Source organism: Manacus candei, unplaced genomic scaffold, assembly GCF_025592945.1.
Source record: "Manacus candei isolate 608988 ecotype Guabito, Panama unplaced genomic scaffold, ASM2559294v1 h1tg000010l, whole genome shotgun sequence".
Classification (NCBI taxonomy): Eukaryota; Metazoa; Chordata; class Aves; order Passeriformes; family Pipridae; genus Manacus; species Manacus candei.
Window position 1 is genome coordinate 7125114 of NW_026138058.1, and position 12825 is coordinate 7137938.

A 12825-nucleotide genomic window follows, 5' to 3' on the forward strand; every position below is an offset into this window, starting at 1 on the left:
GAGGCAGGATCCTTTTGTGTTATAAGAGGTACTTGGAGGACAACAAGTTGCCGTCTTGGAAAAAGTAAACTTGCTGACATTTTCTGTCCAGAGGTTTTGACCTTCATTTTGTAGATGCTTATGTGCTTCCCTGTCCATTCAACAGCCTATTCTCCTGGCTAAAAAATGAGATGGATACTTCTGAAGACAGTTCCTTCTGGAGAACCTAGGAGCAGCAAGAATTTGAACTGACATAGATAATTATTGTTGTGGGAACGTTTGGGAAGTTTACTGTTGTTTGTTTCCAGTGAGCATTTTGGCTTTGGAGCTTCTCTCCAGCTTAGGTGAGCACTTGTGCCTGTTCTGGATTCTAGAAAGGTGGTAAGCAAATCCTTGGGACACTGTATCCAAGGATGCTGCCAATAGTAGTCACTTACTGCAAGAACTTCATTTAGTCTTGAGAGGGGGAATTAAATTATCATGCATATTTACACTCAACAGAACAACAGTGACTGTGTTACCATTGGTCCACATCCTGGACCTGGACACCATGGACAAGAGAGTGTATGTTTGCAGGAACCCCCTTACAGGGGCGGACAAAAGTGGTCTAAGCATCTCTGTTGAATGAATAGTGGTATGTAATACAATCTCTCTCTCAGACACCATAGCAGGGTAGTATCTTAGGCTGCACTTTCACTACTCTAAGAAAACCTTCTGTGGAGCAGGGTCTTTTTTAAGCCACTTTTTTAGGTGGCTCCATCATGGAGTCCACCTTCCAAGTCTGAGGTTTGGCCAATAGCCTGCTGAAAAATTTTACTTACTCTGCAGGTGCCAGTTGCACCTCTGCCCTGCCAGTGCCAGTTTTTCTGTCTCTATTTCTTGGCTACATTTGCAACTAGGCCATCAGTCTTTCCAAGCAGAAGCTCCCAAAACAGGATGTAAGGAATCTCTGTTGCTGTGGGAGTGGTGTTAGCCAGCCACTATGCCCTGTCTACCAGAAGAGAGGCTGTTCTCAAACACTGTTGAAAGCAAGCTAGATTATGTTAGCTTTTGATGTGCGTGGTAACTGTGTTCACCAGAAATACAAAAAGGAGACCACACCATCTGAGTGAGATTGTCAGGATGAGAAAGGTACTGCTGCAATATATAGGTCTTTCCTGATCATTTCAGTCCTAGGCTGTCTTCAACAGAACAGCTCTGTTGAGAGTAACCCTACATGTTACCTTTCAGTTCCTAAACAGGCTGAGATATGCTGACAGGGGTCAGCCACAGGCTTCAATCCCAGGAAATTTTGTTCAGTACATTATAATAAAGGTATAATATATATAAAAGTTAACCTGACATTATCAGAGATTCAGTACTTGACTGAAGATCACCTGGAGTGGAAACACTCCCTGCCTGTGTTTTTCTTGCTCTCTTCTCTGTAGATAAGATATTTGGTTCAATGTCTGTGTGTGCACTTGTTTTCCAGGGCATGCAACTCTTCCTCTGGACAGGATGAATCCAGGGTAGAAGAGAAGCAGCAGATGCTGGGCACAGGGGGGGAGTTATAGCTGTAGGCTAAGGAGTAATGTCCACAGCTGTGCTAACTGGAGCAGATCTGGCTGCCATGGAAAGTGTTGACAGCTAAAGATAGCTCACCCCTGCCCTCCCAAGAAATTAAGTTTGTGAACTGGAATAGGCTGAAAGTGGCATACATAAGAAGCACAACGTGATTATCTTACAACAGTTCGGCATAGCAAACTATGCCTCTGAAAAGAAAATACTGGAAAAAACATACTGCAGTAATAGGAGGCAGTGAAAAGCTGTTAACATGGGCCTGTAGCCTTTGATTCAGCAAGGACTGCCCACAAAGCAAGCCTTTCCAAGGAAGAGAGAAGAAGATTTTGTGACAACCAGTGGACAGCACTCTGTACTCATCACTGCTCTTCGTATTCACACCATCATTGTTGCTCCCAAGAGGTAGCACATACAAATGTGTCTGGAACTGAGACCATGCAAGGACTGGGAAGACACCTCACCAGCAGGCAGAAGTGTCTGGAGTTTAGCAGCCTCAGACCTGGTGTTTGTGAGAGCATTGGTGCCAGGATGCCAATAAATGTGCTTTAGTGTCGTTTGTAATGACTGATGATGAAAAAGGTCCATCTGGCAAGTCTCACAGAAAAATCCCAAATGAGGAACAGTTGAAAACTGTTGAAAGTTGAAACATAGGACAGTGTTTGCTGCTTCACATCCAAAAAACCCAACAGCAAACAATGAACAATCCCAATCTGACAAGCACTCAAATGAAATTACAGGCACATAGCCTTCTGCGTGTTTGTAAATGAAGACAGTGATGTCTAGAAACCATGACATAAGGACAGAGAGGTTGAAAGAAGAGCAGGCAAAAAAAAGACTAAAAATCTCTGAGCTTGCAACCAAGGGCCCTTTGGTATACAATGGTGCGCCAGCAGGTTACAGAATCACAGAATATGCTGAGTTGGAAGGGACCCACAAGGATCATTGAGTCCAACCCTTAGCCCTGCACGGGACCATCCCTGACAGTCACATGGCATGGAAACGTCAAATGAATTTACCCTGGGTCAGGGATCTGCCTTGTCACATGCCTCTAACAGTTTTGATCTGGTCTTCAGTGTTCTAGAATTGTCTTTAGATCGCTCCTGGTAACAACCTGACAGTTGAGCCAAGCTGTGCCCCAAGTGCAACAGTCAGCATGGCTTCCAGCCGCTGTGTGGCAGGGAAATTCTAGCAATACTATATATGTTATAAAAAACCCATCCATCTCACATCAGAAATGTAGTATGGGTAAGGATAAGATCAAAATTTGAGGAAGTGTCAATCCTATCAGTCCAGTTTTATTAATGGGAGCATACTGTCTTGTCCATTTGCAAGGCAAAAGAGATTCATACAAAATGACAGATCAGCCAAAGGACATAAGAAGTCCTACACTTACACACATAAGATAAGATCTCATGTACCATCACTTCATTCATGGTTGGCAGTGGCATTCTGTTTTAAATGTTTTATTTAATTGATAGAGTAGGAAAAATGTAGATGTGCTGGGGTCTTAAGTGTACGTATATCAGATGGAAAGTTTTATTCATCCATAGATTTTCACACAGTACTGGAGTCAGGAAGACCCTAGTTCTTTTGCTATTATCTAAATGACGTTATTAAGTTTTTACAAGACCACATAGTTAATCATTGTTATGCACACTGACTGTAAGTGTGCATGTAAGCAAATATTTCAATAGAACACAGGGTACAACTGGAAATAGTTAATGGATCTGAGGGAGCTTAGCTAGCTTTTGCAAGAAAATATTTGTCTCTGAACTTTGGAATAGGACTGTCAAGACTTTTTAAAAAATATCTGTCTAAGCCAAAAAAAACCCCTATTTTCAGATGGTCATTCTGTAGTTCAACAGTGATTTCTAAAATACTTTTATGAATACGAAAGCAAATATCTTTCTGCTATTTGCTTCTTTTACAGCTGCACTATTTGGGTAGGGACTGTAAGCCCATCAGTGGCTGCATACATAACAACTTCTGTCATGACCATTTCTGTTATACTTTAAAAGAGAAAAGCCTGCTTTAGGTCTTCGGTAAAAGAGTGTGACCTGCTGGGGCTAGGACTGTGTGCTTTGATACAGGATATATGGAGCTGGTACAGTGGGTATGGCTTATGTTATATTTATTTTGCCTGTCCTGTTTTCCTCTTCTAGATCACGGCTGGAGATTTTTTCTCTTCAGATTGCACAGATACTTTATTTATTCTCTCTGCAATTCTGTCAGCCCTTCTTAATTCTCTGGGCATTTGTGGTTGCTATTACAGTTTCTTTACTGAAACCTTTCCCTGGCAAGAAAGCGCAGAGGAAGAGCCTCAATCAAAGAGGCTTAGAAACACGGGAAGGCACAGAAAGAAACAATTTATGAATCTCAGCACAGAGCCCAGCATTGCTTTAAGAGCTCTGTTGATGGCCCCATTCTCACATCTCATCCTGATCAGTTGCAAGAGCTGTAGGTGATTGTCTCTCCCCATTCCCCCATACCTAAAACATTGCGTCTGCAGTTCACTTGTACAGCTTTCCACCCAAGCAGAGGCAAGGTGCCTGGGAAAGAGCAGGCAAGACTGCAGGACAAATGGTCAGGCTGCACTATACCAGAAAAATTAGGTGTACTGCTTTGGCATGGCTGGAGAAATCAGCTTAGAGAGGTGCTGCCAAGACCCTGCTCAGTGCTGCTGTGTGGCCAGGGCAGGACTGATGTCAAGGGTGCTTACAGAGCCTTTTGGGAATTTAAAGCGAATCTTCAAATGTATCACAGATAAATTGCAAATGCCGGTTTTCATCTCCTGGGTAAAAGAATTCCAGTGTCCAAATTTTACTACCAGTGCTCCTGCAAGATTCCCTGACACAGAGGGTTTCATCATGGGGCTGCTCCCAAGTCTTTGAATGCACTTATTCAAAGCTGGATAAAAGGATTGCAGCCTGAGAATAACTAAGCAAATGGTTACAATGAAATAAAAATTACAGACATTGTGTGCATAAATTCAGCATTCTTTGAAAGATATAAAGTTATTTTTCAGCTGGACCTAAACCCATAAGAAGTGCCACTAAGAAAGTTATATTATATTTTGCAAATTAAGAGAACATTAAGAAAGACTCATATGGGACAGAAGGTGATCAAGGCCTAGCAGTAGGTCACCTAATGGGAACTGAAAAAACAGCTTAGCAAAAAAAAAAAACAACCTATGTAGATTTCATTTCAGCAAAGAGTTAGAAATCTTAATATTTTGTTAAAAAAACAAAATTCAGCAAGCAGGATCATTATATGGCTTCTGTTGCTGCTGCTGGAATAGGAAAAGAGCATGGATTGGTGAAAAAACAAGACTTGCTTATGGTGAACACCCATGACTTTAGAGGAAGGAAGTTTGTGTACAATTTCAAGAACCCTGGTTACATGTCAGTTTTGAGAAGGAAGCCATCTGACCCATTGTCTACTACCAGTTGCTACCTGTGCTGTAATTTACATTTGTAATTTTTATTACCTGTATTCTTCAGAATGATGAATGGCAGACTATACTACAATTTTACTGCCTTGGACAACCTTATGGATCTCCTGTGGGAAAACAAGCTAATTCCAGGTAAGGACAGCTCCCTGCCTTCGCAGCTTGATATATCTGTATATCTTTGCCCACATTGTACAATTATTAGAAAATTATTAGAGAGTTTTTCCAAAGCTATTTTTGATAAATATTCATTATTTGCCTACTTTCCTTTACCTCTTGTCCATGCAAATGGAAACAGTGTCAGCAAAACAATACTACAGCAATTAAAACAATACAAATGGTTTTACATTGCTTTCAAAGGGCAGTTTCAGATGTATGAATTTGGAAATTTCTCCTCTTGAACAGGAGAAAACTTTGTACCTGTTGATGTGTACCTAAAAGGCCCAAGGTATACTCAAGGTATAACCTCCCGTGGATTTCTGCAAGCATCCGCTGTTTAAAGTTTTCTCTGAGCCCTGCATTTATGCTGGCAATTATTAGTATTGATTACTATAGTCATTGACAAGTAACAAATGTGAACAACCTCAAATCTAAAATATTTCTGGTGGGAACATGGAAGAACAGGAAAGAAAGCCCATTTAATGATGCTTCATTAACAGGTTTGTTTCGGATAATGTGATAGCCCCTTCATTGACCAAAATGAGATACCATTCACAGAAAAAGGAGACCCAATTCCTTGTGTCTTTTTTAGGATTTGAATTGATGGGGAATCCAACAGGATATTTTTTAGATTTTGAAGATAAAGAACAGGTAGTAAGATGGAGAAACTTAATTACAGTTCTGGCCAGCAGATACATAGGTAAGTTAAAAAAAAAAAAAAGCTCTGCTATTTATACTGTTGTAATCCTTTGTAGCTACTTCAAGAAGTTCTCTGTGTGTTGTGTTCAATTTTAAGACCCTGGATTTCAGCACAGAACTGAAAAAAAAAAAAAGCAGCCAGATCAGACCATGTAATAGTAGTCCCTTTTTTTGCTGATCCATTCAGAATGAAGGCTGTGCTCTGGGTAGTATATTTGGCCTCCCTCTAAGAACTGACTCGTAACTTAGTTATATTGCTGTGGTTGTAAACCACACAGCTTGCACTAGGACAGAATAACCTGAATGCTTCTTGCATGTCAACTTCAAATATTTCTAATGAGACAGAAGCCTCAACCTGAATTAAAGGTAGATGAGTAGCCTAACCACAAGGCTGGAATTCAGCTCCTTCTCACCTTTCATCTTTTTTGAATATTGCTGCATTTCATCAAAAATGAGAGATCATTTTGAAACTACCAAATCACATTTCCCTCATTATTTTCAATATTTTAAATATGAAAATATTGGTTTTAATATTATTAAATAATATTAAATAATATTATTTTTAATAATGAGGGAAATTATGTAGTTGTGGTTCTGGGTGCTGAACCTCACCTGCAGCCATAATTGATAAGATTGTCTGGATCAATGTCTGGATCATATTGTCCGAATATGCCATTCACTGATACATGAGGCCTCTCCTACAGATAGGTATGGATTGGAGCATGTTGCCAAATGGAATTTTGAAACATGGAATGAACCAGACCACCATGACTTTGACAATGTGTCTATGACAGTGAAAGGTAAGCATGGTTTGGAGCACTTAGTAGTATGGTAAAGTTAGACAGGTATGTGGGGTGAGTGGAGGGCAAACAATGAGATAGGAGATATACTGGCAAAGAAGTAAGGTAAACAGGAGTGGTAAGGAATGTGACAGGTACCCCTACACTTAGTCTGCTAAGGTCATGTTACTGACTGCACTTTATTCCCTGCCTGCATATCAATATACATACGGGGATAGTGGGACAGGGAAAATGAAACAGGAGTTACACTAAGACACAGTTCATTGGTTGGATATAAGGTACTGTTATTGGGAATAAGGGTTGAAGGGTGGAGTGGAGGAAAACTCTCCATTGACAGCTGTGTGTTTTAGGACCCTGTCCATACAAGACCTTTGGAATAAATAACCTTTTGAATGCAGCTGGGGTTTTGATATCTTCTCGTGTTGTCAATGCATAGGAAAGGATAGCCTCAGTTTTTGAGGTCTTGCCAATAAATCAAATAATAGAGTTGTAGCATCTCTTTGTAGTTTTAGATCCAGTTTCTGTTTTAAGTTGTCATCTTTGATACATGCTTCTGCTTGGACCTTAGGGTTTCTCAACTATTACGATGCTTGCTCAGAAGGATTAAGAGCAGCCAATCCTCTTCTGAAATTTGGAGGGCCTGGGGATTCATTCCACCCCTTACCCAAGTCACCCATATGCTGGAGTCTTCTGAGTCATTGCTACAATGGGACCAACTTCTTCACAGGGGAGACTGGTGTAAGGCTGGACTACATCTCTCTCCATAAGAAGGTTAGTACAAGATTCCAGTTTAAAGCAAATTTTTCAATCAGTTAAATAAAAGTTACATTTTATTCTGACTTATGAAGTTGATGATGGTGAACATGAGTGTCCAGCCTATAGCAGGAAGCATGGCTACCTGTTCTTACAAAATTTTCAAGATGTTCAGCTACCAGACTTCACTCAAAACAAATTTGCCTTTGCCTAATTCCCACGGGGAAATGACTCCTCTATTTCTTTTTCGTTTTGTATTCTAGGAGGAGCTCACGCAAACAGCACATACTGTAGTGGATGAGATAAAAATACTAATATTATCTGGTCCACAGTTCCTCTTGAACTGGGGAACATGTTTTCGGAATATGTTTATGTCTGTAGGTTATGTCTGTTTACTACTGTTAGCTCCCTTTCACTAAGCAGATATGAAATATTGTTGCAGGGAGGTGGGAATTCTCTCTACATCTTGCAACAAGAAGTAGAAGTAGTTCAACAAATTCAGAAGCTGTTTCCAAGTTTTTCTTCTGTTGCCATATACAATGATGAAGCAGATCCAATGGTTGGATGGTCCATTCCACAGCTCTGGCGAGCTGATGTGACTTATGCAGCTATGGTTGTAAAGGTAACAGTTCATTGGCAGTGTTGTCACAGTAATGACTCCTGATGTGTTAATGCCATTGCAAAAGAAGACTTACAGTTAGTTTTTAAGCAGCTACTCAAACTATTAGATCCTAAAAAAGGAGAGCTTCCTACTGATACACTTTGGGTTTCCCTGAATAGTCTGTTTTCAGCAGCTTGATTTAATTTGTATTAGTTTTCTTCATCTTTCCTGAAAAAAAACAAAACCAACCCAAAACCAAACTGAGAAGCAGTCAGAGAAGTGCTAGAGACCTGAGATGGAGAATGTGTGAGGTACTGAATACAGTCACCCCGTTAGATCCACCTGGTAAGACCATACCCACACATGCTGTCTCCGTGATGTAATATTGCTGCTCTGATCTCACTACTGCTAGCTGTCACCTCACATGTGAGACATTATTTCCCAGCTCCTTCGTAAGTTTATCTCATCAAGAGACATCAGGAATAATTAAGAAGTCCCTTGAGCTCTCAGCATAAGCCCATTCTTTGGTTTTGGATAATGACTGTACATGTGGGTCTTATTAATTACTGATAGTAATTACTGATAATGCTCAGAAAAGCAGCAGAAGGAGAGAATTCTCAACATTCCTCCTTCTGCAGTAATTTTACCTTGGCCCCAGAACAAGCTCAGCTCTTCCCCTGTATAGCAATAGTTTCCAGTGCAGGCCTGGTGCTTTGTGAGCCACGACCTTATACAGCATAAAGAGTCCAAGTGCTCCTGTGCAAAGCAGTAATTCCCAAACACAGGAGTGTGTATGTCACCCAGAAAAAAGAAACATAGCAGCTCCTGTGGAGGCAAAGGCTCCCGGTTCCTTTAGAATGCATACACACTTAGCAATCTTCTGTAAGGCAACAAGTTATTGACTACATTGCCGAGAGTTTGTGAGGACAAAAGTGTTTATAATGACATGGTGATTTGAAGGGGGAAAAAAGGCACATCCAGTGGAAAGTTAACACTTGGGTGTGTAGAAGCTGAAGCCCCGTGTTCCCTCAGGGACACAATTGTGAGACTGTTCAGTTGTCAGCCTTCTGAAGTTCTGTTTGATTCTGATACTTGGGCACAATTTGGTTAAACAGAGAGGTTGGGAATTCTGACATTTTGCAAGAAAGCAGCACAGCAACCAGTGAAATACTGTAAGAACTAATTCCAAGTTAGCACCAAGTGGGAAGAACAACTCACTGAGAAACAGAATCCAGAACCAGTACCCCAGCCACTGGTATAGTGGGTACAAAGTAATTCCAGATTTGGAGGACCATTTAGATTTAATCTAAAATCCAGATTCCTAATTAAGTATTCAAGACAGAGGAGCACCAATAGTACTGCAGTAGACAAGGAAATGTATTAGTTATTGACGCAGAGTACCAGTAATAATTATTTCAGAGACTTATTACAGGCAAAACTATGTAGACACTTCAGATAACTATATAGACACTTCAGATTTTGCAGTGATTAATATATCACCTTGATGCCTTAAGCCCCTAATGTTTTCTATTTTTCTAATATTTGTAAGACTTGTAAGTTTTATAAGTAGTGGAAGTAGATTTTAAAAGCAGCAACCCCCCCCCTCCTTTGTCCCTTGTCCCTTTCCCTTTCTCCAGCACCCTTGTTTACACATTCCTTAACCCTCTTACCCCATTCTATGCTCCCTATATCAATCCTACTCCTGAACACAGCAGAGGTGTTTAGTCTTTTGTCAAGGCAAGGCCTAGATTGTTGGCAGAACAGCATATCAGGGCCTAAACCACAGAATACGGTCAAGAATGAGGTAACTGTGTACCCTTTGTGCTCTGATGAAGAGGAAAGTGGGATGAACACGGGGTCCCAAAACCCCCAGACCCATTTCTCAGGGGGTGGACCTGGGGCGGACCAGAGTAAAGGCCACAGGGTGGACACATCTGGGATTGGATGGATGGTATTATAAAATGTAACATCTCAGGCATGGCTGGGGGGTGCATCTTGTCACATTTTAGCCTTGGCAAAATAAACCCTTTCTTATCTCACCCCTGATTAACTGCTCTGGAGATTTTTTCAGCATCAAAATTCCACGGCAACAACCTAAAGTATAGTTTCTCCTAGAACTGTGATGAGCAGTTTTGTTCTTCAAACTTTTCTAAAAGGCAGTTCTTTTCAGTACATTGTAAAGACTAAAAAAAAATACAGGCACTGTGTGTTGGATTTTCTCCGGGGTGAAGGTCCGTTTTCTCTCTGACTTTGCAGGTCATCATCCAGCACCAAAACCTGCTCATTTCTAAGGCCAACAACACCATCAACTACACATTGCTGAGTAATGACAATGCCTTCTTGAGCTACTACCCCCATTACTTCACACAGCGGACTCTGACAGCACGTTTTCAGATGAACAACACAAAGCCACCTCATGTCCAGATGGTGCGGAAACCGGTGCTGACTGTCATGGGCTTGCTGGCACTGCTAGGTATGGTCACCACTGATTAAAGAGCACATCCCACCTAGAACCTTCCTGCCTAAGGGAGATTGTTCCAGCTATCTCACCATTCATAAAAGCAGGATTTCTCCCACCCTTTGTTTACCAGCTGCATTAAGAAAACGAAACTCCGTTTCCTCAGAGAAATTAATAGCTCAGAAAATATTCCTGACAGTCCAGTATTTGTTTGTACTCTCTGTGTGCCAGCCACTCCTTTTTTGTTGACTAGTACTTCCCTCTTGTAATGCAAGGGGTACTTCCCATCAGGCTGCAAATGACTTTAAGAAATCCCCACAGCTGGAAGACTCATTCAACATACCAAAGGAAGAACCTATTCCCTGTCACATCTCTGCATGTTGCTTGCTGAACTGCTAAGCATAAGAACTGCTGTAGTATGTGCATGCTCTGCTGTTGAAAAATAAACCTGACTGAATCCTATAACTGGTAAAATAAGGTAGAACTTAGCTCAGCTTACAGATCTGTGTGCTTTGACCCTTCCTATATCAGAATCTTACTAGCAGTGGTGCTTACAGAATTGTCACATCTTTTAAAGGAGAAAAGCAGATTTCTGCGGAAGTGAAGAGCAATGGGGTTGAAAGCACTCAAAGCAGCACAATTGGTGTGCTGGTGTCTGTGCACACACCAAGTGAGATGCAACGCTCAGACAGCTGGCAAGCTACCCTACTGATGTGTTTAAGTGAGGATAACAAGACTTCAACCAACATCAGCACCGTCACAGTGAATGCCACCCATTTCCCCAGTCTTAGAGGTAAACAAATATCATGTAGGCCACTCACATAGTTGATCTTTAGGATATAATATCTGCTGAAACACTTCTACTTAGTTGCCTTTTGTTGCAAGAGTGAGTTTCATTTGCTAACTTTCTAATCTTTTGGGCACTCCTAGATTTTCTGAGGTATCATGGTTTTCTTCTAGGAAAGGTTCTTTCCTAATGCTTTCCTAATGCCTACACTTTGACCCTGCCTTTAATGGCAGCTGCCAAGTGCTGTCTTTTTGGAAAGTTATTAATCTCAGTGTCCTTGTCTGGATAATGCCAGGCAACAGTTTCCTCAATGAGATGACTCCAAGACAGCCAACATGACCACATTAATCAGCTGATGAAGTTGCCTAACGAATATATGCTGCACCTGTGCCAAAAGAGGATTTCAATTCAGGTTATGGAAGGGACTGCTTGAAATTTAAACTTAGAAAATGTAAGCTGTAGAGCCTTATAAGGGTGCTGGCCATGGGACTTCCAGTGAAAGCCAGGCTCCAATGTGCTGAAATCACTTTTGAGAAGGTAGACTTACACTTCTTCTGCTAAATTTATTCTTGTTAATCTTTAAATCCAAGTAAAGAGTTTACTGTCTTTCATTTGTGTTCCTAAAGAGTTGATGTATGTGACATATTACCTGGATAACAACCAAACCAATCCCTACCTGAAGTGGAAAAACCTAGGAAGCCCTGACTTTCCTTCTCCAGAACAGTTCCAGCAAATAAGGGATGCTGAGGTATGACTATATGTGTTTGCTTTAAGTGTTGTACAGGTAAAGTGCTTGTGAAAAAGACAAGAAATCAGGCCAGGTTGTCAAAATTTCCTTAGGCCACAGTCATTTACTTCTCACATATGCACAAAAATGCACTTGCAGTCATGCAGAGAAAGGTAGCTGATACACAACTGATACCATTGTGTTTATGTTATACAAGAGATTAAATATAGATGACCAACTTCTTTGCTACTGGCCTACCCATAAACTCAAGAGGCACAGTGGCTCCTGGTGAAGTTCCACTTTCTCTCTGCTTCAATGAGCTTTGAGACCCTTTCTGTTCTGCCTCCCCAAGTAAGTCACATGGCCCTGTGTGTGTTACAGAAGGGTCAAACTGCTGCATTAGAGAGTTGAAATGGACCCCCTCAGTAATAGAAAAGAAACAGCTCCCTGAGGTGGAAACTACCCTGTGCAAGTTCAGAAGACTCCAGGGGCTCACAGGGAGGGCTGCAGTTTCCCCTAATCCTCAGTAGTGCTGAATACACTGCAGAGGTAATTTAAGGAGTGAGTCCTCTCTGAGAACTCCTCTTCTCCCTTGGATAAAAGCCATGTGGAAATTACTTACTGTGTGTGAGAATATGTCACTTCAACCCCCTCTCTGATAGTTTCCCTATGCATTCAAACACATAGGTTAAAATAAAGGAGGCCACCTTCATACCCTTCAGGGCCCACAGAGAGTAGTTGCTTTCTGACTTGGGTATGCAGTACTATGTGTTCTCTTCCCAGTCACCATAAATGACTAGCACTAAGGCCTGCTGGATACTGTAGGAGCCATCAGCTCTTCCTTTAAAAGGGCA

The 12825-nt window shown here is 41.2% G+C and overlaps 1 protein-coding gene across 2 annotated transcripts in view; it reads left to right on the forward strand.

Moving 5' to 3' along the window:
* Window positions 1–12825, forward strand: part of IDUA (alpha-L-iduronidase) — a 44930-nt gene that overhangs the window by 25698 nt on the left and 6407 nt on the right. The window contains exons 1-9 of one of the 2 annotated variants that reach the window (XM_051777565.1): window positions 3367–3652; window positions 5040–5122; window positions 5739–5846; window positions 6550–6645; window positions 7214–7416; window positions 7841–8020; window positions 10256–10472; window positions 11035–11250; window positions 11871–11992. In XM_051777565.1, the coding sequence (XP_051633525.1) occupies window positions 5041–5122; window positions 5739–5846; window positions 6550–6645; window positions 7214–7416; window positions 7841–8020; window positions 10256–10472; window positions 11035–11250; window positions 11871–11992 (1224 nt within the window). In that variant the 5' untranslated portion in view covers window positions 3367–3652; window position 5040. Of the gene's footprint in view, window positions 1–3366; window positions 3653–5039; window positions 5123–5738; window positions 5847–6549; window positions 6646–7213; window positions 7417–7840; window positions 8021–10255; window positions 10473–11034; window positions 11251–11870; window positions 11993–12825 lie in introns of those variants that run through there. The other variant, XM_051777564.1, reaches the window with a different exon arrangement.